Source organism: Phoca vitulina, unplaced genomic scaffold (assembly GCF_004348235.1).
Source record: "Phoca vitulina isolate PV1807 unplaced genomic scaffold, GSC_HSeal_1.0 scaffold20, whole genome shotgun sequence".
In the NCBI taxonomy this organism is placed as follows: domain Eukaryota; kingdom Metazoa; phylum Chordata; class Mammalia; order Carnivora; family Phocidae; genus Phoca; species Phoca vitulina.
In genome coordinates, this window is record NW_022589723.1 from 12,963,466 (window position 1) to 12,983,980 (window position 20,515).

The 20,515-nt window shown below is 55.3% G+C and overlaps 1 protein-coding gene across 3 annotated transcripts; it reads right to left on the reverse strand.

Annotated features, from left to right (window-relative positions):
- Positions 1-1,875: 1,875 nt before the first annotated feature.
- DUOX2 (dual oxidase 2) lies at positions 1,876-20,369 on the reverse strand. Of its 3 annotated transcripts, none has more exons than XM_032417611.1 (33): positions 20,300-20,369; positions 19,937-20,026; positions 19,531-19,695; positions 18,755-18,942; positions 18,401-18,602; positions 18,114-18,280; positions 17,646-17,706; positions 17,433-17,529; positions 16,915-17,005; positions 16,535-16,637; positions 15,816-15,979; positions 15,048-15,223; positions 14,708-14,826; positions 14,205-14,342; positions 13,873-13,986; positions 13,471-13,673; positions 12,973-13,158; positions 11,759-11,984; positions 11,586-11,679; positions 9,322-9,503; positions 8,729-8,798; positions 8,239-8,322; positions 7,533-7,711; positions 7,159-7,389; positions 6,878-6,977; positions 6,148-6,197; positions 5,752-5,879; positions 5,355-5,508; positions 3,442-3,674; positions 3,036-3,194; positions 2,540-2,695; positions 2,303-2,431; positions 1,876-1,998 (listed from the first exon to the last, which is right to left on the reverse strand). In XM_032417611.1, the coding sequence occupies exons 1-33, from the start codon at positions 20,367-20,369 to the stop codon at positions 1,876-1,878; spliced, it is 4,632 nt and encodes a 1,543-aa protein (XP_032273502.1). The 3 variants fall into 3 exon arrangements, with proteins under 3 accessions (XP_032273502.1, XP_032273504.1, XP_032273503.1); XM_032417613.1 differs by having other exon boundaries at positions 8,729-8,789; positions 9,307-9,503; XM_032417612.1 differs by having other exon boundaries at positions 9,304-9,503.
- Positions 20,370-20,515: the final 146 nt, after the last annotated feature.

The following is a 20,515-nucleotide window of genomic DNA, read 5'->3' on the forward strand; positions in this document are numbered from 1 at the left end:
GTAATAAACCTCATCTCTTTCAAAGTCTCCTGATGGTTATTCCTGAGGGCGTCTAGCAATCATAAGGAGAACCCCAAGGGCTGGTCCAGCTACAACACTGATTATTGGTAGGCTGAGCCTGGCACACAACACATACATTTTCTCATCTGAATCATTTTCTGGGCCAGTATTGCTGTCTGACTTCCTAATACCCACATAGACATTTTAATATATGAGGAAACAGACTCAGAGAAGTTAAGGGTTTTTCCTTTGTAGCTACTTAGGGGTAAAGTTGGCACCAGAATCCTGGTCTCTGAGCCAGCGTTCTTTCACTTCTGTCAGAGAGATTCCTTCAATATAGAGGGTTGGGAGCCAAAGGCATTTGGGCTGTAGGAAGAGGTTGGGTGGGACCAATGAGGAGAGGAGCCTGGGGCAGGCATACGGAGATGGGCAGAAACTCTCCCTGCCACAGGTTGGCTGGCGAACTCTGTGACCCAGCAATTCCACTCCTAGATACATACCCAAGAGGAATGAATGCATTATGTCCACCAAAGACAGGTGCGAGAATGTTCATTGACGTTCTATTGAGAATTATCAAAAACTAGAAACAACCCAAATGTCCATCAATAGAAGAATGGATAAACATTTTGGCACATCTCTATAGTGGAATACAACTCAGCAATGAAAATGAATATACTACTGATACACACAACAATATGGATGAATCACAAGGACATTGTGCTGAGTGAAAGAAGCCAGTTTCCAAAGGATGCATTCAGTATGACCAAAACTAATCTGGAGTGACAGAAATCACATCAGTGGTCGCTTCTACTGGTTGAGGGAGACTGACTGGAAGGGGTACAAGGAAGTTTCTGAGGGTGATGGAAATGTTCTATATCTTGACTTGGGTAGTGTTAACACATGTACACGTAACTTTAAGATTTGTACACTTTGCTGTATACAAATTATACTTAAATTTATATTTAAAAAAACTAAAGCTCAGCTTTTCAGGAAAGGGTCAGTTACAGAAGGAAAAGGAAGTGTCTCAAAGAGCCGAGTATGGAGGTGACATCCCAGGCTGCCTCCTGTGTGGGGTGACCAACTTTGAGTTGCCTGGGATTGAGGTGTTTCTGAGGACAGGAGACTTTCAGTGGTTGTATGGAGAGTGTCCTGGGCAAACCAGGACAGCTGGTCACCCCTCTCCTGTGGGAATAGGGAACTGAGAGGGAGTTTTGGGCATCTGGAAGACAGGCTGGATTCCCTTGGTCTCAGAGCCCAGGGGCTGCTCCACAGGCTCAGAAAGGGGCCACAAAATGTTCACAGCAGTAGGCATTGCTGGTTGACCACCGGAACATCAGTACGAGGGAGCCATGCTTGTTCTCTGAGCTCCCTTTAGGAGCAAGAAGGGGTCGGGAGCAGAGCTGGAGGGACAAGGCCTCAGAGACTGAATAGAGTGTGACTGTCCAGGTTCAAAGCATCATGGCTTCTGAGGTAGGCTCTGAGGTGAGTCCCACTTAGCTCTCTCTTCACATCAGATATCCCCACCCCATCATCCCTCAAGTGCCTTGGCCAAGAAAATACCAAAGCAACACATCGATTTTGTGTAAGGAAAACAGAGACATGGGGACCTATTAGAGGCAACCGCTGTTGTACCTCTTCACCTCTACTGATGTCACAAGGCAGGGGCTGTCCCCACCCTGCTTTTGTTTGCCATAACCTGCTGTGACTTGAGCCGGAGGGGCCTTCTCTACCTTCTCAGAGCATAGGACAGATGAGGCCATGAGGGAGGGGCGCTTCCAGCTTTCTAGCTGAGGCCTGAGGTGGATTCTGACTGAGAAACTGTTGGCAGGGCTGCCCACAGAGGGGAAACAGGAACCAGGAAGTTCTCAGAGGTTCTCAGAAGTTCTCGTAGTGGTGCACAAAGTGGGCCTGGTCCTGCCTGTTGATGAGCTGACAGGCCTTCTCTACATTCTTGGTCATTCCTGGAGGGCCACAGCTGAACACCCCAATCTTCGGTACCTGTCAAGTGTGTTGAGGGGAATGGTTGCAGAAAGGAGAGCCCTGAAGGCTTAAGATGCTCACCCTGGGAAGAAGCTGCTTCTCAAGCCTGCTGGAATGACCAAGGCATTGACCCCGGCCCTAAGGAGGAGGTTTGAGCTGAGGGCAGCAGGGGGTTGGGCTTGAAGCCTTCCTCCACACTTGACCCTATCCTGGGGCTGGCATGGGGTGGTCCTCCCCTCAGATTACATCTGCAGGGTGCTTGAGGGCAGGATATCCTGGAAGGGGAAGGTCAGGGTCCCAGGACAGGTGGGGTGGGACTGACCTGCGGGTGGACCTCCTGCAGGGACTTGAAGAAGCGCTCAAAGGGGGGACGGCCAAAGTGGGTGATAGAGCGCAGGCCCGTGAACAGACTCCGATTCAGCACCTTCTGGAAGTGCCGCTCACAGATGTACTGGGAGAGGAAGTAGAGGAGGAAGGTCACAACCAAGCAGAGCCAGGGTCAGTTCTTAGTCTAGATGGTGACCCACCTAGCCACCCTGACCGGCTGGCCCTGACCTACCAGCATGGTGGTCCTGAGGTCAAACTTCTCGGCCAGCTGGGTGATGTAGATGTGCACAGACACCAGGTCCTGGCGGTCATTCTCCTCCACCTCCCGGATGATGTCAGCCAGCCACTCAAACTGCCGCTGGGTTCGCGTCACCCAGATGAAGTAGATCTGGGGACACATGGCGAGAGCTCAGGACCTGGCTCAGCTCAAGGTTCCCCCACTCCAGATGCCTTCACCGAGAGGCCAGAAAGCCTCTGACCACCCACAGACACCAAACCTCGGCAGCCCCACAAGCTTTTAACCAACAGACCCCAGCAGAGGCCCTTCTGTCTATACCTCCTACCCTCCCTCAAATGTTGGGCACGTGGACAACTGCGTACGAACGACCCCAGCAGAGTCAGTGTCTAGGAGCTTTTAGGGCTTTTCCTCATATTACTCTGCTGTGACATGGGGACACAATCAGGCAGTCTGTTCCCATTCCTTCAAAGAATGGGAGAGAGACACTCACCTTTTTACAGAGCATTTGGCTGCCCAAGGATGACTTGAAGACTAGGTCTTTGAGGATGGAGGCAAAGGGGGTGACCCCAATGCCCCCTCCCACCAGCACTGACACCTCAAACTTATGCCATTCCTGGTGGCCCTCTCCAAATGGTCCATCAAGGTATAGCTGCAAGAGGAGGAGTGGGTTTGAGTTAAGCTCCACCACCACAATAGTTCTGAAGCTAGAAATGGGAGGCAGGGAAAGGCAGGTATGTTTATGGAGTGAGGAGAAAGGGGGTACCATGGCATTACTTGGAAAGACCAGTCTCTGGATTGCGGAGGGGAAGAACACAGTGGGGAGCCTGGGGATGCAGGGCCAAGGCCTACTAAGGGGATGTGGGGGCGGGTAGCTCATCTGGCCTGGGTCTGGTCACCTTCGGGTATCTGGCACAGCCATCTCCCGTTGGAGGTGAGTAGATCTCCCTGAGCCGAGTGGTCCAGGGCCCTGCCGCCCGGATGTGCAGGCTGAGAGTGTCCTCATGGGGTGCAGAAGTCAGTGTGAACGGGTGGTACTCAGTGGTTCCCAGAGCCAAGCAGGCGATCCGCACCCACTGTCCCGACTTGTACTCAAAGCCTTGGGGCCGCTGGAACTGCAGGTGGGTGACTCCTGGAGGTCAGAGGCAGGCAAGGGCAGGGATCAGAAGCCTTGCTCCTAGTACCTGAGGACTGGCAGATACCCTGTCTTCTCCACACACCTGAGGCACCCTCCAACTCCCACCCTGACCATAGCTGAGCTTCAGGCCTGTTCTCTCTTTGTTAAAAAAGTTCATTAAAAGAAAAAGAAAAGTTGATTTGTGAGTACTGCAGAGTGCAAAGGGTGTACTAACACCATGCTGAGGCTTTGTCCTTGAGTAATCTTAATTGACATAAAGTTGAAATGAGGTTAATTTTCTTACTTAGTCCTGAAGATTAGATGGTCCCACAACAGCTAAAATACCTGGGAGCAGGGGGACAGGGTCAGGCACAGGGAGTGGGCATATGGTCTGAGCAAGTGGAGTTCCTCGGGGTGGGAGTTGGAGGATCCCCTTCTCTCTTTCCTGGGTAACCCAAGAGTTGGGTTTCTCTGCTCTGGTTCCAGCTCTCTCCTCCCCTCCACTCCTTGTTCCCATGAAAGGCCCAGGCCCTATACCACTGTCCTGAATATCAGCCTACAGGTCAGGGGACCTCAGGTTCCCCAAGGACCATCTCAGTGTTTACCAAACCTCCACCGTTTGAGAATTACCTTTGTGATGGGCCATTTCTGGACACCTCTGCATTATTGTTTACCTAATGTTTTTCTTTAAATTGACTTACTTTTTCAATTTGATTTACCTTGACAAACTTCAGATCACTAAGATGGGTGGAAAACCAGTATCATGTGTTCTAAATAGAAGGCACCAAATTTTATCAGATTTTAACTGGATACTGTTTGGTACCTGACCATCGCTGAGCTTCAGGCCTGTTCTCTCTTTGTTAAAAAAAAGTTGATTAAAAGGAAAAAAAAAAAAGTTGATTTGTGAGTACTGCAGAGTGCAAAGGGTGTACTAACACCATGCTGAGGCTTTGTCCTTGAGTAATCTTAACTGACATAAAGTTGAAATGGGGTTAATTTTCTTACTTAGTCCTGAAGATTAAATGGTCCCACAACAGCTAAAATCATCTGTCAGCCTCCACAGTGATGTGAACCCCCACCCTGGTCAACAGGGACTCTCAAAAACAGGCTCTCGAAATGTGGGCCAATTGCCCATCTCTGAAGGGGGGTTATTCTAGGAGAAGGGAGGGGTATATATGGTTCCCCAAGCTGCACCCAGGCCACACACAAGGGGGAGGTCTGTGTTGTCCTTAAACTTCTCTGTATGAGGCCTGGGTGGCTCAGTCATTGAGCTTCTGCCTTCAGCTCAGGTCATGATCCCAGGGTCCTGGGATTGAGCCCCCCATCCGGCCCCCTGCTCAACAGGAAGCCTGTTTCTCTCTCTCCCGCTCCCCCTGCTTGTGTTCCTGCTCTCGCTATCTCTCTCTGTCAAATAAATGAATCACATCTTTAAAAAACAAAACAAAACAAAACAAAACAAAACACCTCTCTGTATGCACTTCCAACTGCCTCTTCTCATGGTCATTTCTCATTGTTTGCAAGTCATCCTGGGGGCAAACATAGCTGGGGCTCCGTTCGCATCAGGAAAGTTGCACAGGTTCCCCAAGGGGCTATCAGAAGCCTCAATGGTGGTCTGGAGGCTTGGGGAGCTGTCTCCACACATCCCATGAGTTGGCTTCCAATGTTCCCTCCCTGGGGTCAGGCTGGGCCTGGTACCTGAAGGCAGCAGCTCCGCCTTCACCACACTGATCTCCACCTTCTTCCGGCTCAGGCTCACCAGCTTGTCTCCCCCATAGATTAGTGCCGGGACCAGGAAGTAGATGTGGAAACGGGGCAGCTGGATCAGGCCGAAGCTGCCGTGGATGATGAGCTGGAGACACAGCCAGTTAGTACAGCTCAGGCCCAGCCAGGCCCCCTTCATGCACTCCTGTTGTCCAGACACTTCCTGCCTGGGCCCTCAGCCTGGGCTGGGTAGATGAAGCTGGTATAGACTTTAGAGACTGGGGTCTCCCACCTCAGGGTCTCATTCTGAGATCTTAGGTCCAATTCAGCCTGCTCCCTACCCTGCTCATCCCTGCCCCATGGCCTGGCCTTGCCCAGAGGAAGCCCTCACCAGCACGTAGAGCAGGATGTAGAGGTGGTGGGTCAGCCAGAAGCCCCGGAAGCTGCGGCGCCGGAAGTGGTGGGAGGCAAAGACATACATGATGGCCAGGACCAGGAGCAGGAGCACCCCTGTCATACCTGGGAGCAGGGGGACAGGGTCAGAGAATACTCTCAGGACCTCTACATGGGCTGACAATACAACAGAGCATTCCCCCATTCTGCCCTCCTTCTCTGACCTCCCTGGCCCCCAGAACAGCTTGCCTGCAGGGGCTGCAGCTGGGGCTTGTCCTGGAGACTAGAAAGAAACCATGACCACTATAAACAAGGATGTACTCATGGGAAGATGAAGACAAGCAGAGATCCTCAGATAGAACCCCCAGACCCCACATACAGCCCCACTCCCTACCTGGGACCGTCTGGAAGAACCACCAGTAGAACTTTTGGGGAAGCTGGGACCTGTAGGACAAAGATATATGGAGCTTCTGGCTGGGGTAGGTTTGGCTCCCCCATTGTCACAATGTGATGCTGCTCCCGCCGGCCCTGACTGCTGCGCTTACTGGGGCTCCACTCAGATGGCCATGGGTCCGTTCCAGGAACATGGCACCCAACCTCCCATAGATCTACCCTCAGCTCTATCGGTCGTTCTTCCTCCTGTGTTATCTTGAACTCTCCTACTGTAGCTGACAGTTGCTTCATAAGCTCTGTGGAGGCAAGGGTGTGGCTCTGCTCTGCTCATTGCTCTAATCCCTATGCGCAAACAATGCCAGGCACGTAGTAGTTACTCAGTATTTGCTAAATGGTTGTGTGAATTTGGCCTGCTTGTTCTCTGGCACCTGGATGGGCACGTAAGATGTGCTCCATAGATGTTTGCCCAGTGAATGGACGATAAGCTAAGACGCCACGCTCTATGCCAAGTACACGTGGGAAAGGGTCTCCAATTGATCTCCAGAACATCTTTCCTGGCTAATCATGGCCAGCTTCCTTCCAGGGCAAGGAAGTCACCTTTCAGCTTCCCCAGCAGGCTTCTCACTCTCATTCAAAGGAAGAGTAGTGTGTCTAGGGCCATCTATTTCTTTTCCATTATGCCTTTCAGCCTGCCCCAAGTGTCCCAAGGGGGAGCCCTCCCCAGAACTGACCCATCATTCACAAAGACGTTGGGGAAGATGCAGGCCAGCAGGCTGAGGGGACTGACTGAGAAGATGAAGACATTGACCACGTGGCCAGCACTGTGCAAAACTGAGAGAGACCCTGTTAGAGATGCCACCCAGGGCCGATGGTACCTCCCACCCTGAGGGACAGAGGAGGCCCAGGGAGGAGAGAGGGGAGTATAAGTAGCTCCGGTCTCCTCACTGTTTCCCCCACAGCTAGACCCAGGGGGCTGCGACAGTGGGGGCGAGGGTGCCCAGGAGCCACACACTGGCCAGGACAACAGCAGCCATGGCGATCCAGCGATGGAAGTCCACGGCGGCGTCGAAGGGCACGTAGCGGTTGAGGAAGGTCTCTCGCAGGAAGGTGATGAGGTTGCGGCACATGGTGAGCAGGATGTAGGAGAACATGAAGGAGATGCTGGCGGCCGTGCCCCGGGACAGGATGATGCCCACAAAGGTGGTCTCTGCGATGCCCGAGGGTGGCGAGGCAAAGGCATAGTCTGGGGAGGGGGCGAGGGGTGGATCAGCATGGCACAGAGGCTGGGGCCCGGGCCTGAGTCGGCACGCCTGGGCTCCAGTGGGGAGAGCCACCAGAAGGCTCTCTACATCTCCCTTCCCACTGCCCGCAACCCGGAGCTCTTACAGTAGGCCCGCTCTGCAAACAGGCCCGCGCAGATGGCCGAGAAGACGGCAACGCACACAATGTGCCGCCGGTAGTTCTCCACGAAGCGCTTGTACTGCCGAAGCTTCTGGGCCAGGAGGCCCCGCTGCATCTTCTCCTTCAGCGCCTCCGTGTACAGCCGGGGAGTGGGCCCCACCGCCCTGCAGCCATGGGAAGCAGGTGGCCATGAGACCAGGGCACCCCAGCCTCCCCTGAATGCCACCCCATGAAGGAGACCTGGTAACCTGGCAGGGTCAAGAGGGGCCAGAACAGATGAAGGAAACAGCATCCGGGGAGTAGACTCCTCTCCCCACCCCAACTTTTACCTCATCTTTATTTGCTCCATCTACCCCACTCTTCTGTCTCCCCACTACTCCACTTCATCTTCCTCTGTCCATCTGTCCTTCCCTCTTGCTGCTCCCTGCACAGGCCTTGCTGCTGTGCCCAAAGAAGGCAGGAGCCAGGAGACCCCTTACTGCCATCTCAGTATTGCCTCTGAGTGCCAAGCCCCTGCCTGATGACGAGGGTGCAGAGGTTGGAAGATGTTGAAGAATCCTTTGACTCTGTGGCCCACCAGTCAGGGAATGAGACACATGACCTGGTGTGTCCATGGGGGGGTGGGCAGGGCCAGAGACTCTGAGACTTCTCCCCATGTTTCCTTGGGCCTGAGGTTCTGGAAAATACTCACTTTTTGCCAAACCTCTTCTTCAGCCCAGGGCCTCCCAGCTCTGGGGCTTCTGAGGCAGGGAGCTCCAGTTTCTGGGAGCAGGACCTGAGAAATGGAAAATAGGGCTTATTCTCCCCTTGTCTTTGCAGCCAGGAGAAGAACCCCCAGACCAGAACTTCAGGAGATGGGGATGGATCCTGGGACCCATCCCTGCCCAGAGAACCTGTCCATAAAACTGGTCAGAGAGAAGCCAGGCAGGAGAAGCAGGGCAGAATGAATGAATATGATCCGGTCATATGTTTTAGAGAAGGATTCTGTCCTGGAGTGGCAGGGAGAGAGCCAGGTTCCTGAGCCACATGGGGTGTGGGAAGCACTGGAATTTGGGCCAGGATCAATCATGGACTAAGAGCTACTTTCAGAGGGCAAATATCTGGTCCCAGGGACTGACTCAGCCAGCCCTACTTCCTTCATTTCTCTTCAGGGGACCTGCTGATACTCCATTCCTGCTCACCGTTCCCCCGGAGTCCGAGTGATGAATGAGACTCGACAGCTGATGTTTGGTTTAAAGATGCCTCCAACACCTGAAGTGAAGAACGAGAGTCTGGAAGCGTGGGAGACCGCTCCCACCCACTTCTCTAGGAAGGCTGCCACCGCACTTGCTAGTGACTTTGTCACGTTCTCATCTCTTGTTCCTGCCTTGTTCCCCTCACTGCCCACACTGAGCACCCATTGTACACAGGGCAGCCACTGCTAGACGAGGTGGTGACTTGGCACAATTAGGAAAGGGAACCGCTGCAGGCAGATGCAACCCTGCATCCTTTGTATAAAGAAAATAATGCCTCTTCCTCTGACTAGATACGCCCCAGGCCAATGTGCACGAGCTTAGTGAGTAGCATGTAGGTTGGATTTCAGCCCACCCCGACCTCTCAGGAGGCATCTTTGTGCAGTGCGCAAATTGCACAGCTGTGTGTGACACCCTAAGTGCCGGGCTCTATACTAGGCACAAAAGACTTGGGGAGAAATAAAACCTGGGTCCTATCCACCAGTAACTCTCATTTTGAAGGAACACCCCTCCCTGACTCCTACCACTTCTTACGTACACACCTCCACCTTTGACGCAGAGCTGCGTGAATCGGAGCTCGCTGTCATGGTCCCGCAGCATGAAGTGGAAGTCCTCCCACGTCAGCTCCTCCTTATCCTGGAAGCCGGACTCCCGGAACATGGACTCCACCACCTCCTTCAGCTGGGCCTTGGACAGGCAGTTGTTGGAGATCTCGATGAAGGACCTGGGGGAGGAGGAGAGACAGAACCACCTGTCATCCGGCAAGGTCAGGTTCAGGCAGGCACAGGGTGGGGCGGGCCCCAGATTATCTAATGTGGTTACCAGTGACCCAGGAAATGGCACTGAGAAGGTGTTCATCGAGCCTGCAGCTGACATGAGGCTGGGTGGGGTGGCCAAAGGTTTGAAATTGAAAGTGACCTTGACCAATTAGAGAAAGCAGCCCTCAAACAAGGGGGCATTGAGAGGTGGGATGAACGTCCATTTAGTGTAGGGACACTTCCAGATGGGCCATGGACTTCTTGCGTGGCAGGCTCTCTGCCCCCTCTCTCGTGTTGACACATCCCACGCCACCGCTGGCCTCCCCCTTTCACAGTCCAATGGGGGCACAGATAGCCCGGGTGTGGGGGGAGGAGATGTGGCTACAAGGCTGCTGCTTCCTTGTGCCAACACCCCAGGGTGCACGCAGGGGTGTCTCCACACCCCATCTGATAGAACCCGGAGTGGCAGATGCAGCGGCCATACTTTTTTCTTAGCTTGTGCTTTGGGATACAAACCAACCAACCATGCACGTTTGTGTGAGTCCAACAGAAAAAGACCTTTGTGTGCATGGCACAGCAAACACATTTAAAAAAGGCATCGTCCAAGTGAGACTGAGCAAGAGTCACAACTGGGTAAAGGAGGAGACGGTGGTTGCTCAGCCCTGGGGGTCAAGGACCCTCTCCTGGATTCCTTAGAGCCTCACCCAGGCCTTGGCCCGCAATGGCACACCCAGTGAGGGATGGCCAGCAGCCGGCTTCACCCTTGCCTTTTAAAGATTGATTGATGATTGATTTGAGAGAGAGAGATTAGGGGGAAGAATGGAGGGAGAGAATCTCAAGCAGGCTCCACGCTGAGCATGGACCCAACGCAGGGTTTGATCCCCCAACCCTGAGATCATGACCTGAGCTGAAATCAAGAGTCGGACACTTAACCGACTGAGCCACCCAGGCAGCTTCACCCCAGCCTTTCAGACGCCCACGCCCAGTTGTGGGATCTGGGCTGCAAGAGGGATGCGGCAGTTAGGGGGAATGCTGAAAGCAACAGAAAGGCTTGAGGTAGGAAAGGTAAAAGACTCCGCACCATTTTATGCATTCTATTTATTCATTTGCTCATTTATTGCACCTGATTCAGGTAAGTTTGTTTGGAATACCTGCTGTGTGCCAATCACAGTGCAGAAGAGGTGGATTCAGTGGGAAACAAAGGAGAAATAAGACCCCTGGCCTTAGGGAGCTGAAGAGGACTCTATTACCGGAACAGTGTCTTCAGGAATAAGAAGTCTATGCACTAAAAACTGGACTTTTTTTTTTTTTTAAGATTTTATTTATTTATTTATCTATTTATTTATTTATTTGCGAGAGAGAGAGAAAGAGAGAGAAACAGCACGAGAGGGGAGAGGGTCAGAGGGAGAAGCAGGCTCCCCGCTGAGCTGGGAGCCCGATGTGGGGCTCGATCCCAGGACCCTGGGACCACGACCTGAGCCGAAGGCAGACACTTAACCAACTGAGCCACCCAGGCGTCCTCAAAACTGATCTTTATCAGCACACCATAATCAGAAATAGCTTACGCAGCAGGAAGAAAGAAGGTTTGGAATATAGAGGAACTTCCCATGTTTCTCCTCCCACATGTCATGGTGATTAATACAGGAAGAGTGACCAAGGTCATCTGTCCTCCATTCATTATTTCACAGTGCAAAGCACAGTGTTATGTATGGTAACAAGAGTTTACAAAGGTCCAAAGGCATCCAAAACAGGCTAGTAGACTTCTGTTATTAGTCATATTGGTTTGGTTGTTGTTGTTGGTTTGTTTGTTTTTAACTAGGGAGGGAGAATTTTCTGGCTGGTATAGACAGTGCAGACAATAGACCCTCCTGGAGGCAGGGGCCTGGCCAGATAAACTTAAGAAGCTGGAGGCTCTGAGAGTCTAGGAAGCAGTAGCTAAGCCACCTGTCAATACAGATAGTCACATTGCCTCCTCGCCCACCCTCTGATTTGACTTTCCCTGTTTCAAACAGCAGGGAGTCTCAGAACTGGAAGGGCCCATACCATACCGCATCATGGTGAAGAACTCATCCTTGGAGAGGAAGCCATTTGCATCAAGGTCATACATGGTGAACATCAGGCGGGACTTGTCCTCTGGGGAGCCTGGGAAGAGAAAGAAGGATGCAGGTCACCTCTGTGCTGAAAGATTGCTGGTTCCTGGAACGGCCCACCCTCCCCCTACCTTTCATGAAGACCACCAGGATGTCCAGAAACTCCCGGAAGGACAGGTAGCCGTTGCCATCTTTGTCAGCCAGGGAGAACATGGACTCCACAAACATGTCCTGGGGCTTGAGGCCCAGGGACTCGGCAAACTCAGCTCTGCTCAGCTCGCAAGTCAGGGCCTCCCGTACCTTCTGTGATGAGTCCAGGGGCAGGGTCCCTGCGTCCGCCTCGTCGATGTCCAGCACCTGCACTCGGGCAGCAGCAGAGAGAGCAAGAGAGAAGGAGGTGAGGCCTGGGCTGGATACAGTTCAGTGACCCTTCCCATCTCCCCAAAGTCCAATTCAGAAACGGTGAGCCCTGGTGGCCATTCCCGGTCCTTAGATATACTTCTGACTTGGGCCTCTGCTCTCCTGTTGAGGTGGTGACTCAAATCTCTAGCAGCCAGTCCATTTTCTCCCTGGACCCAAGATCCAGGAGCTTTATAGAGTAGGAATGGTGCTAGGTCTCAAGGGGGGAGGGTGGGAATGAGAAAGGGCAAAGATGGGGTTGCAAAATGAAAGAGTCTATACTGGGGACAGAAGATGAAATAGACAGGAGTGGAAAGGCAGAAAGAGGCTAGGGATATGTTCTTTTGTCAATTTAGACAGGGCTACCACGTGCCTGATTTGGTACCTGCCCATTGTGCAAAGATTTTAAAAGTCCTATACATGTAACTACCACTTGTTAAATGCCTACAATGTACCAAGCACCTGGGCTAAACACTATACATAGAACAGTGTTTTTCAAACCTGAAAGTGTATCAGAATCCCCTGGAGGGCTTGTGGGCCCCAACAGCAGAGTTTCGGATTTACTAAGTTGGGTGGGGAGTGCTGAGGCTTTATATTTCTAACAAATTCCCAGGTGAGGTTAGGTGAGGCGGCTACTGCTGGTCCAGGGGCCACGCTTTGAGAACCACTGATATGGACTATCTCACTGAATCGTCACAGCAACTCAAGGTGGTGGATCCTATTTTAATCACTGTTGAATAGATGAGGAAATGGAGATACAGAGCAGAGACGATGTGACTTGCCCAAGGTCAGGCAGGGAGGGAATGGCAAAGCTATGATTCAATCAAGGCTGTCTGTCTCCAGCCCACAGACCAGAAGCTTAGTTCACCCCGTGTAGGATCCTGTCCAGCCCAAGTTCCCTCCAGCCCCTGGGCCAGGTCCTGTCTCCAAGACACAGCCATGGCACCTGGGCAAACAGGTGTCTGAAGAAGATCTCCAGGATGCGGCCCCGCTGCTGCTTGGTCACAGCCCTCCTGAACAGCTCGTTCTCGCTCATCTCAGCCACGTCAAGGCCCAGAGCCCATTGCACACAGAAGTCCTGCAGATGCTGCACGAAGGTGCCCCGTTCCTCGTCGGAGTTAAACAGTAGTACCTGGGTGGGAGGAAACCCGTGCCGGTGCTCGGAGCTTCAGCTCTGGCGCAGCCTCCCCTCAAAAGGACCTTGAGTTTAGGGAAGGGGAGAAAAGCTGCCCCCCAATCCATCCAGGCTGGAACCAGGTGAGTGGCCCAAGGTGGGGGTCAGAGGGAGGGTCACGTGGAGTGTAGGGTCTGCTGAAAGGGTGCCTCTCCCCAGCATTGCCTTCACAGGGGAGCTCTGCAGCTGAGGAGAGGGTGAGTTGACAGGACTGGCTCAGAGAGGGGAGACGGAGGAGCCTTCCAGGTAGGGGAGGCAGGATGGCCATACCAGGTCATACTCCTTGGGGATCTTGAGCAGCAGGGTCCGGCGTCCACGGTTGCTGGACAGGATGAGGTTGACCTGCTGCGGGGGCTGCAGCTGGATGGTGCGGAGCACAGAGAGCCGCCTGTCCAGGACCTGCAGACACCTGTCTGGGAGCAGCTGGATGGTGATGGGGTAGCTCTTCTCCCCGGGGCCCGGCCACTCCATCGCTGGGGAAAGGACGGTTGGGCAGAGCGGTTCAGCAGAGGTACCCAGGCCCCTGACCTCAAGCCAATTCCACTCTACCAGTCTGAGCAGGCCACCCCAAAGCCTGGCTTTCTCCCCATATCTGTACCCTGGTTTTTCTCCCAGGGCTCCGTATCCGGCCCCCGAGCTCCCTCCCTCCTTCCCTCCCCCCTCCCATCTCACCTGGCACACCATCTTTGGCTGCTTCTTTCTTCACACTCTCTTTGCCTTTCTTCTGTAGCCTCTTGCGCTCTCGGCTCCGGAAATGGGCCACCACCCCAGCGATAAGCAGACTCACTGAAAAGGATCAGAAGGAGCCAATGGGGAGGGAAGCCCCTCACCTGCAGCTTCACTGAGGGTTCTGCTGTTGCCCCTCCCTTCACAAGGTCTGCTGAGCCGGGCTTCGATGGTAGCAAGCTCGTCCCACAGACCAGCAGGTTATGAGGGGCAGGGACAGTTGGCAGGCAGGGGGACGGGCAGGGAAAAAGAGGTAGGTGAGGGTGTGAAGAGCTCACCAAGCGGAAGACAGCAGAGAGCCACAATGGTAATGCCAAACCCAGGACCGCTGCCCTCGAAGTAGTCCAACATGGTCAGGGGCACACAGCTGGGCAAGCCTTGGGTTGTGAGCTGCCGAGGCTGAGGGCACGGGGCACCTGAGGGAAAGGACACAGAAGGCCTCAAAGTCTGAGCACCTCACTCATGGCCAGGCACTCCTCCTCTCTCTCCGGTAAAGGACTAGGTACCATTCTCCTTCCAGGCCCACCTCTCTGGAGCTGGTTCCCCTCAGTAAGTTCCCTTCCATAGCCTGTTCTCAGCACCCACCCCAGCTGGAGCACAGAGTGCAGCCTGCAAACTAGTCCAGTCCCTACTAGGGGAGGCAGCCTATTGCAGGCTTCCCAGCACCACAGCGAAGGGACTGCCTGGCACCTGCTTCCCTGGACAGGACCAAGTGATCCGCTGCCCCCCTCCTTGCTCCTTTCTCTGGTTGCCACTCACTATGTTCTCCCAGGCCACCCACCTGCATGCCAGATAAAGACATTGGGCTGCAGGGCACTGGGGTCCACGTTGGTAACAGCCACCAGCACATCCCAAAAAGTGGTGTTTCTGATTTCTGCGATTTCCTCTTTGGAGAACAGCCTAAGTTGGAGAAAACCAGGAATTGTTGGGATGGGAAGGGGCTGCCAGCCTCCAGCATTCTCGGACCCAGGGACCCAGATGAGGGAAGAAACCCAGAGGGGCTGAGGAGCGCGGGAAGCCAGCTGGGAATCAAGGGCCCATGGGGCTGCTGACAGCACCTGCAAAGGGCCTGGGGCAAAGGCCAAGGTGAAGTCTGAGGAAGGGACCCAGGCAGGCCTTACCCATTCCTGGTGTTCTCAAACCAGTAGCGGTCGCCATCCCGCAGCCTCACAAACTGGTTAAGGACAATGGTGCTGAAGAGGGGCCCGGGGTCCCCATGGCTCTCCAGGAGCCCCCCAGGGAGCAGCTCCAGCCGGGACAGGTCCTGGTTGTACAGGGCAGCTGTGGCCTCCAGCACCTGGGGCACCACGGGAGGTGAGGAGTTTGTGTGTGCACGTGTGTGTGCACACGCGCATGTGCATGTGAGGGACGGCAGCCACTGTGGCTCCATCCTTCAAACACAGGACTCCGTCAGCTGCCTGGCTTGCTCCTCAGGCCTGAGGGAGTCTCCTCTTCCTAGGCAGTCCCCCTCAGGAGTGGCAAGTCCAGTGGGAGGACCAATGTGTCCCTCCCATGCTGAGACCACTGTGAGGTGCCTGAAGACCATATCCTGTGACCACCACTACCCAGACTATCTGGTCCCAATGATTAGCAGCTTCAGGGTCACCCAATTCATGAGGGGGGAGCCTGCAGGAATAGGACAATGGCACCCAACACAGGTCACCCTGCAGGAATGGTACAATGTAGTGGTGAGGAACATACTCTGGGGTCGGTTGGCTGAATTTAAATCCTGTCTCTAGGACTGACTTACCAACTATGTCATTGGTAAGATAAGGATGATGAGAGTATCTACCCTATAACATTCTTGATGTAGATTAAATGAGTTACACGTGTACAGGGCTTAAAACAAGAAAGTTTTAGCCCCTATTGCCATCATTACTATTTCTCACCTGGGGGTCCACATGGGGGTTGATGTGACTCCAGTTCCGTGGGGTGTCCAACCCCAAAGCCATCAGGGCTTGGGTATAGCTGGGCAGCCCCATATCTCGGCCACGTTGGATACTGCTGGCCACGTAGTCTGTGCGGGAGAACTTGCCAGGGCCGGGCCAGTAGTCTGAGAAGGAGAGAGGACCAGGCTACAGGCCGAATCCTCCTGACCCTGCTTTGCCCAGCAGCCTTACATTAGGCTATGGGCACTACCCGTCCCCAGCTCTCCCAACATGTGACCTGTGCCCATATCAACTTTGCCTCCAGGGGGGCGGGGGGGGAATGTTACCATGTGTGATTGGGGGCAATTTTTCTGGCAAGAATCTTCCCCTGGGACTCAAGACTATTCTAGTCACCAAGTACTGTATTCCCTGTTCTTTACCTCCTTAACCTCAAGACAGGACTGGATGAAAATCTTTAGAGACCTAAGCACCAAGGAGATCATGCTGTCACCCCTCCCCCCACATACTCAGACACAGGTAATTTAGAATAAAAACCACACTAAACCCAAATTAAGCAAAAAAAAGAAGTTAAAAGCTTTTTTCTTCTAATGGCTATTTGCAGTGTGTGGGTCTGTGCCTCCGCATTGTAGGTACCCTAGGGTCTGCCTGTTGATTCACCCAGAAGGGTCCCCAGGCTCCCTGGCCCCTGGGCCTTTATCCCCTCTGGCTCCCGAGTTCACCTCTCAGATCTTCAACCACTATCCTGTCCTCCAGCTCTGCAATCTGGGAGGCCATTCCCAGCAGCAGCTGGTCCACTGCCTGGGCACTGTTCAGGTTGGCGTTCTGGAAAAAAACAATACATTCAGGGTAGGCTCTTGGGCCTCTTCCCAAAGCCTGGTCCCTGTCACCCTAAAGCACTGCAGTACCTCAGGACAATGGGTCCTTGGCCCGTCCTAGACTCTTTTGAGCTGTTGTCTCCACCTAATTTTCTGATCATTCTCCCCTTCATCTCCTACTAACTGGAGCAGCAACACCCCAGAACTGGAATGGTTGCTTTTCCCAGCCTGTGTGTCAAGACTGACATTGACCCACCTTCCCCTGACCCGGACCCCAGGCTGACCTCCCGACGCCAGTAGCTGTTGCAGACTCTGAGAGCTGGGGAGCTGCCAAAACCCTCGTACAGGACCATCTGGAACTGACAGCTGGCATTTCTGAAATGGGGAATCAAGGATGGGATGAGAACTCAGGGAAAAAGCTGAGATGAGGTTGAGTGGGGTGAGGGACTCAGAGGAGTTTGGCCAAGACTGAGGACTGAGCTTCTTTGAACACAGCAGGGATGTGGCAATATGTGTGGATTGAAGGTATGGGTTGCTCTTTGTCCACCTAGAGTGGGCAGGGAAGGAGGGACAAGAGTACCCAGCTGCTGGACAAACCCTGCTCTCAGCAACTGAAGTTCAGCCATTAGGAGGGGTTGTTAAGTTTGAAACCCCTACCGCAGGGTCCTATTTAGGGTTCCAAATCTGCTTCTCTTCCCCATTAAACCGTGGAAGTGTATAAAAGCCTCCAGGCCCCCAAGGTCCTTGACCCTTCACCTCTGTCAGTGTGCTAAGCCTCTCCCACTGCCAGCCCCTCCCTCACCTCATGTAGACCCCAGGAGGCACCATGGTGGAAAAGAACTGCTCAGAGGCCACCAGGAACTCTGGGGAGATGCTGGGGTCCAGGAAAGGGCTGTATCCTGGGGGAAGGGGAGAAGAGAGAGGATAGTAACATTTAGCCCTTAAACCACCCACCCTCCCTCCCCCTCCAAAAAACTCCTGCTAGCTCTCCCAGTCTCCCTCCCCATCCCCTTACCTGCATACTTCGGGAGCGTTTTCTGCAGGAAGCTGGGCAGCCACTCATACAAAACGATGTTCTGAGGGTCAACAGAGGGCAAAAGGGAGGCAAGTGCTGGAGCAGCCACGCTGGGAGGGTCTGAGCCCCAGGAAGGCTTAGGTGGGAGGTGAGGGCCAGGCAGGGGCAGTCAGCAGGGAGGCGACTCCAACAGGACAGGTGCGGACGCCTGTCCCCCACTAGGAACACGGGATGGGCGTGGGCTAATAACTAATAACCACAGCCAAGTCTCGTGTGTGACGGTCCTTTGCCTGCTCTTCATCTTCGGGGTCCCTTCCTAGACGCTAGCTCCAGTTCTGGGGAGCAGTGTCCTCCCGGAAAAGGGCGTTTCCGGGGGCTGCTTGCGCGAGGATGGAGGGCCCCGCGGGGCAGCGGAGTCTCCCGCGCAGCCGTCGGGGGGAGGGGGCGGGGAGAGGGCGCGTGACTGACCTGGTAGGTGGCGATGACCCTCTTGCGCGCGTGCTGGAACAGCTCCTCGTCCCCCCATTGCGGGTGCTCGCGGGCCAGCCGCTGCGCGCACAGGTTGTGGTAGCGGAACCACAGCAGGCCCAGCGCCTGCAGGAACGGGTCGCGGTTCCCTCGCTCCGCCCCGAAGGCTGCACGCGACGCGGGGCCGCAGGGCAGGAGAGGAGCGGCGGTGTGACCACCAGCTTTGCCTCCCGCAGCCCGCGCCCCGCCCCGCGCCCCGGCCGCCGCAGCCCGCCCCGCGGCCTCACCGTACAGCCCCCCGGGCCCGCGCTGTCCGGTGGCGGGGTCGGGCGCCGTCCACATGAGCAGGGGGCTTTGCGCGTTCCGGGGGAAGGCGGGGTCGGGCCCCGACGCCAGCTGCCCCCCGGAGAAGCTCCGCAGCGCGTCGCTCCACGAGTGCGAGGAGCCATAGATGGCGCTGCCGTCCAGCCAGCCCGTCACCTCGTTGGTCTGCGGGGGGCACCGCGAGGGTGAGCCGGGGGTGAGCCGGGGGTCGGGCAGCGGAGGCGGGTGTCGGTGCGCGAGGGGGTGGGAGCCTCTCTCCCCGCCCCGCCCTGCCCTGGCCTGGCCGCGAACCCGGGACCCCGCCCGCCTCGTCTCACCAGGTCCCGGGGGTTACTGGGGCTCTGTCCGGTCTCGGGGTCCCAGCGGCTCCTCTGGAAGGGGAGGACCACGTCCCCGCGCCGGTCGGGGTCGAACACCGGGTCCCCGGGCGGGATGTGGATGTTGAGGAACTCGGCTGGGCAGCCGGGGGTCTCCACGCTCACCAGGTCCGAGAGCACGTGGTAGCCTGCGGCCATGGGGGCCAAACTGATGAGAACCGCCACTCCCCGTGGGCAGGGAGTTTCTCTAGGTTTCTCAAGAGTCAAAAGACATGTTGGAGTGCAAGCTCTGCCACCGGCTCCGGCTCTTTTTTCTAATTTTCAAAGTGGGGATATAGTACCCTCTCCACCCACCTCATAACACTGTTGTAAGAATCAAAATAATATAATTAATGTAAGGGCTCCCCCACCCCAATTCCCATCTCCCAACAGATCTTGCCTCTCCCTCTCTCTTCGGAGGAAAGAGGATATAATCATACGGTAGGAGAGCGGTGGCAGGGGACTCAGCTCCTAGAGCTATAATGGAGGTCCAATGACACTCCTAGGTTTGGCCTAAGGGGTAAGAGAGAGATTAGAGGAGCGAATATCCCTGACTCGACACTCCCAAATCTCTCGAGATAAAGAAGGGCTGGAAGTGTTGCTTAGCGCGGAGGAGGAGGTGCCTGGGAGTCTTGGGTCCGTCTCCCGTGCTCTTGAAGACGGGCCGCAGGGCCCCTCTCCCCAGGCGCTGAGCTAAGTGACTGCTCACCCCTGGCGTCCTCCCACTTTGCTCTCACCAAAGAAGACCCCCAGCACGGTGCGGTTGCGGCGGGATGGCTGCCCGGCTGTGCCCCGCATGGCGGCGTCGCTGAGTAGGCGCGGGTTGGGCAGCAGCGGCTCCCCTAGAGCCTGGTAAACGCCATCCGCGTAATTGGCTGGCACGAGGCGCTGCAGTCGGAAGCCTGTGGGAAGCAGGGAGCTGCGCTGTCAGAGCACCCCGTCCCCAACAAGCCCACAAGCTTCTCCCTACGCCTACCTCAAATCCCCATCCTCACTGGCGAGACCCTCTTCGCCAGGGTCTTCTGGCCCCAGGAGTGCGTAGGAGTTCGCTGCGGAGACAGCCCGGCTTCTCCGCGCCGTGTCTCCCGCGGCCCGGCCCCCTACCTAACCCCCCCGCCCTCCCCCCCGGACCACAGGACGCACCTGCTGCGCCACGCTCGTGATGCCTCAGGTTGTTGAACCAGCCGTCATAGCGCTGCACTTCCCACGACAGTGGGAGTGAGTCCTGGCCGCCTGCAGGTCAGAGAACGGTCCCCTCAGCGCTAGCCTCCCAGCGACCGCTGCGGGACGCGACGGCTTCCCCCCGCGCTTCTCCGCTCACTGAGCGCCCCCAACCCTACCCGAGAGGCAACCCCTGAGCGGCGTTGTGGCTGCCCTGGGAAGTTTCCCATCCCGCTGAGTGGCGCTGCGATTTGACCGATCTTGTAGCTCGCCTGCATCTGTTTCTTCCCCCAGCCTCAGGAGGTACAGGGTGACATCCCGAAGCTAGGGGCACCGGATACTTACCCGCTGGATCCAGGGATGCAGTCAGCAGAGCTCCCAGGAGCACCACTGCCTCTGGCCTTGCGCCGAGCATGCTGACCCTGCCGCCTGGGAGGTGGGAGGTGAAAAGTGAGTGACAAGGAGCTGGTGTCCCCCATGCCTACAACCCGCACTGGGGAGGAGGTGTCTGCTGTTTTCACTTCTGGAGCAAAGCTTTTAGAAGCATCACCAACGACCCAC

Coding starts and splice junctions, on each gene's coding strand:
- DUOX2 (XM_032417612.1), bottom strand. CDS start 20,369: ATGCTCGGCGCAAGGCCAGAGGCAGTGGTGCTCCTGGGAGCTCTGCTG. Junction 17,530..17,645: donor AACGCTCCCGAAGTATGCAG/GTAAGGGGATGG, acceptor CCCTTCCCCCAG/GATACAGCCCTTTCCTGGAC. Junction 3,195..3,441: donor GCTGTGCCAGATACCCGAAG/GTGACCAGACCC, acceptor CTCCTCTTGCAG/CTATACCTTGATGGACCATT.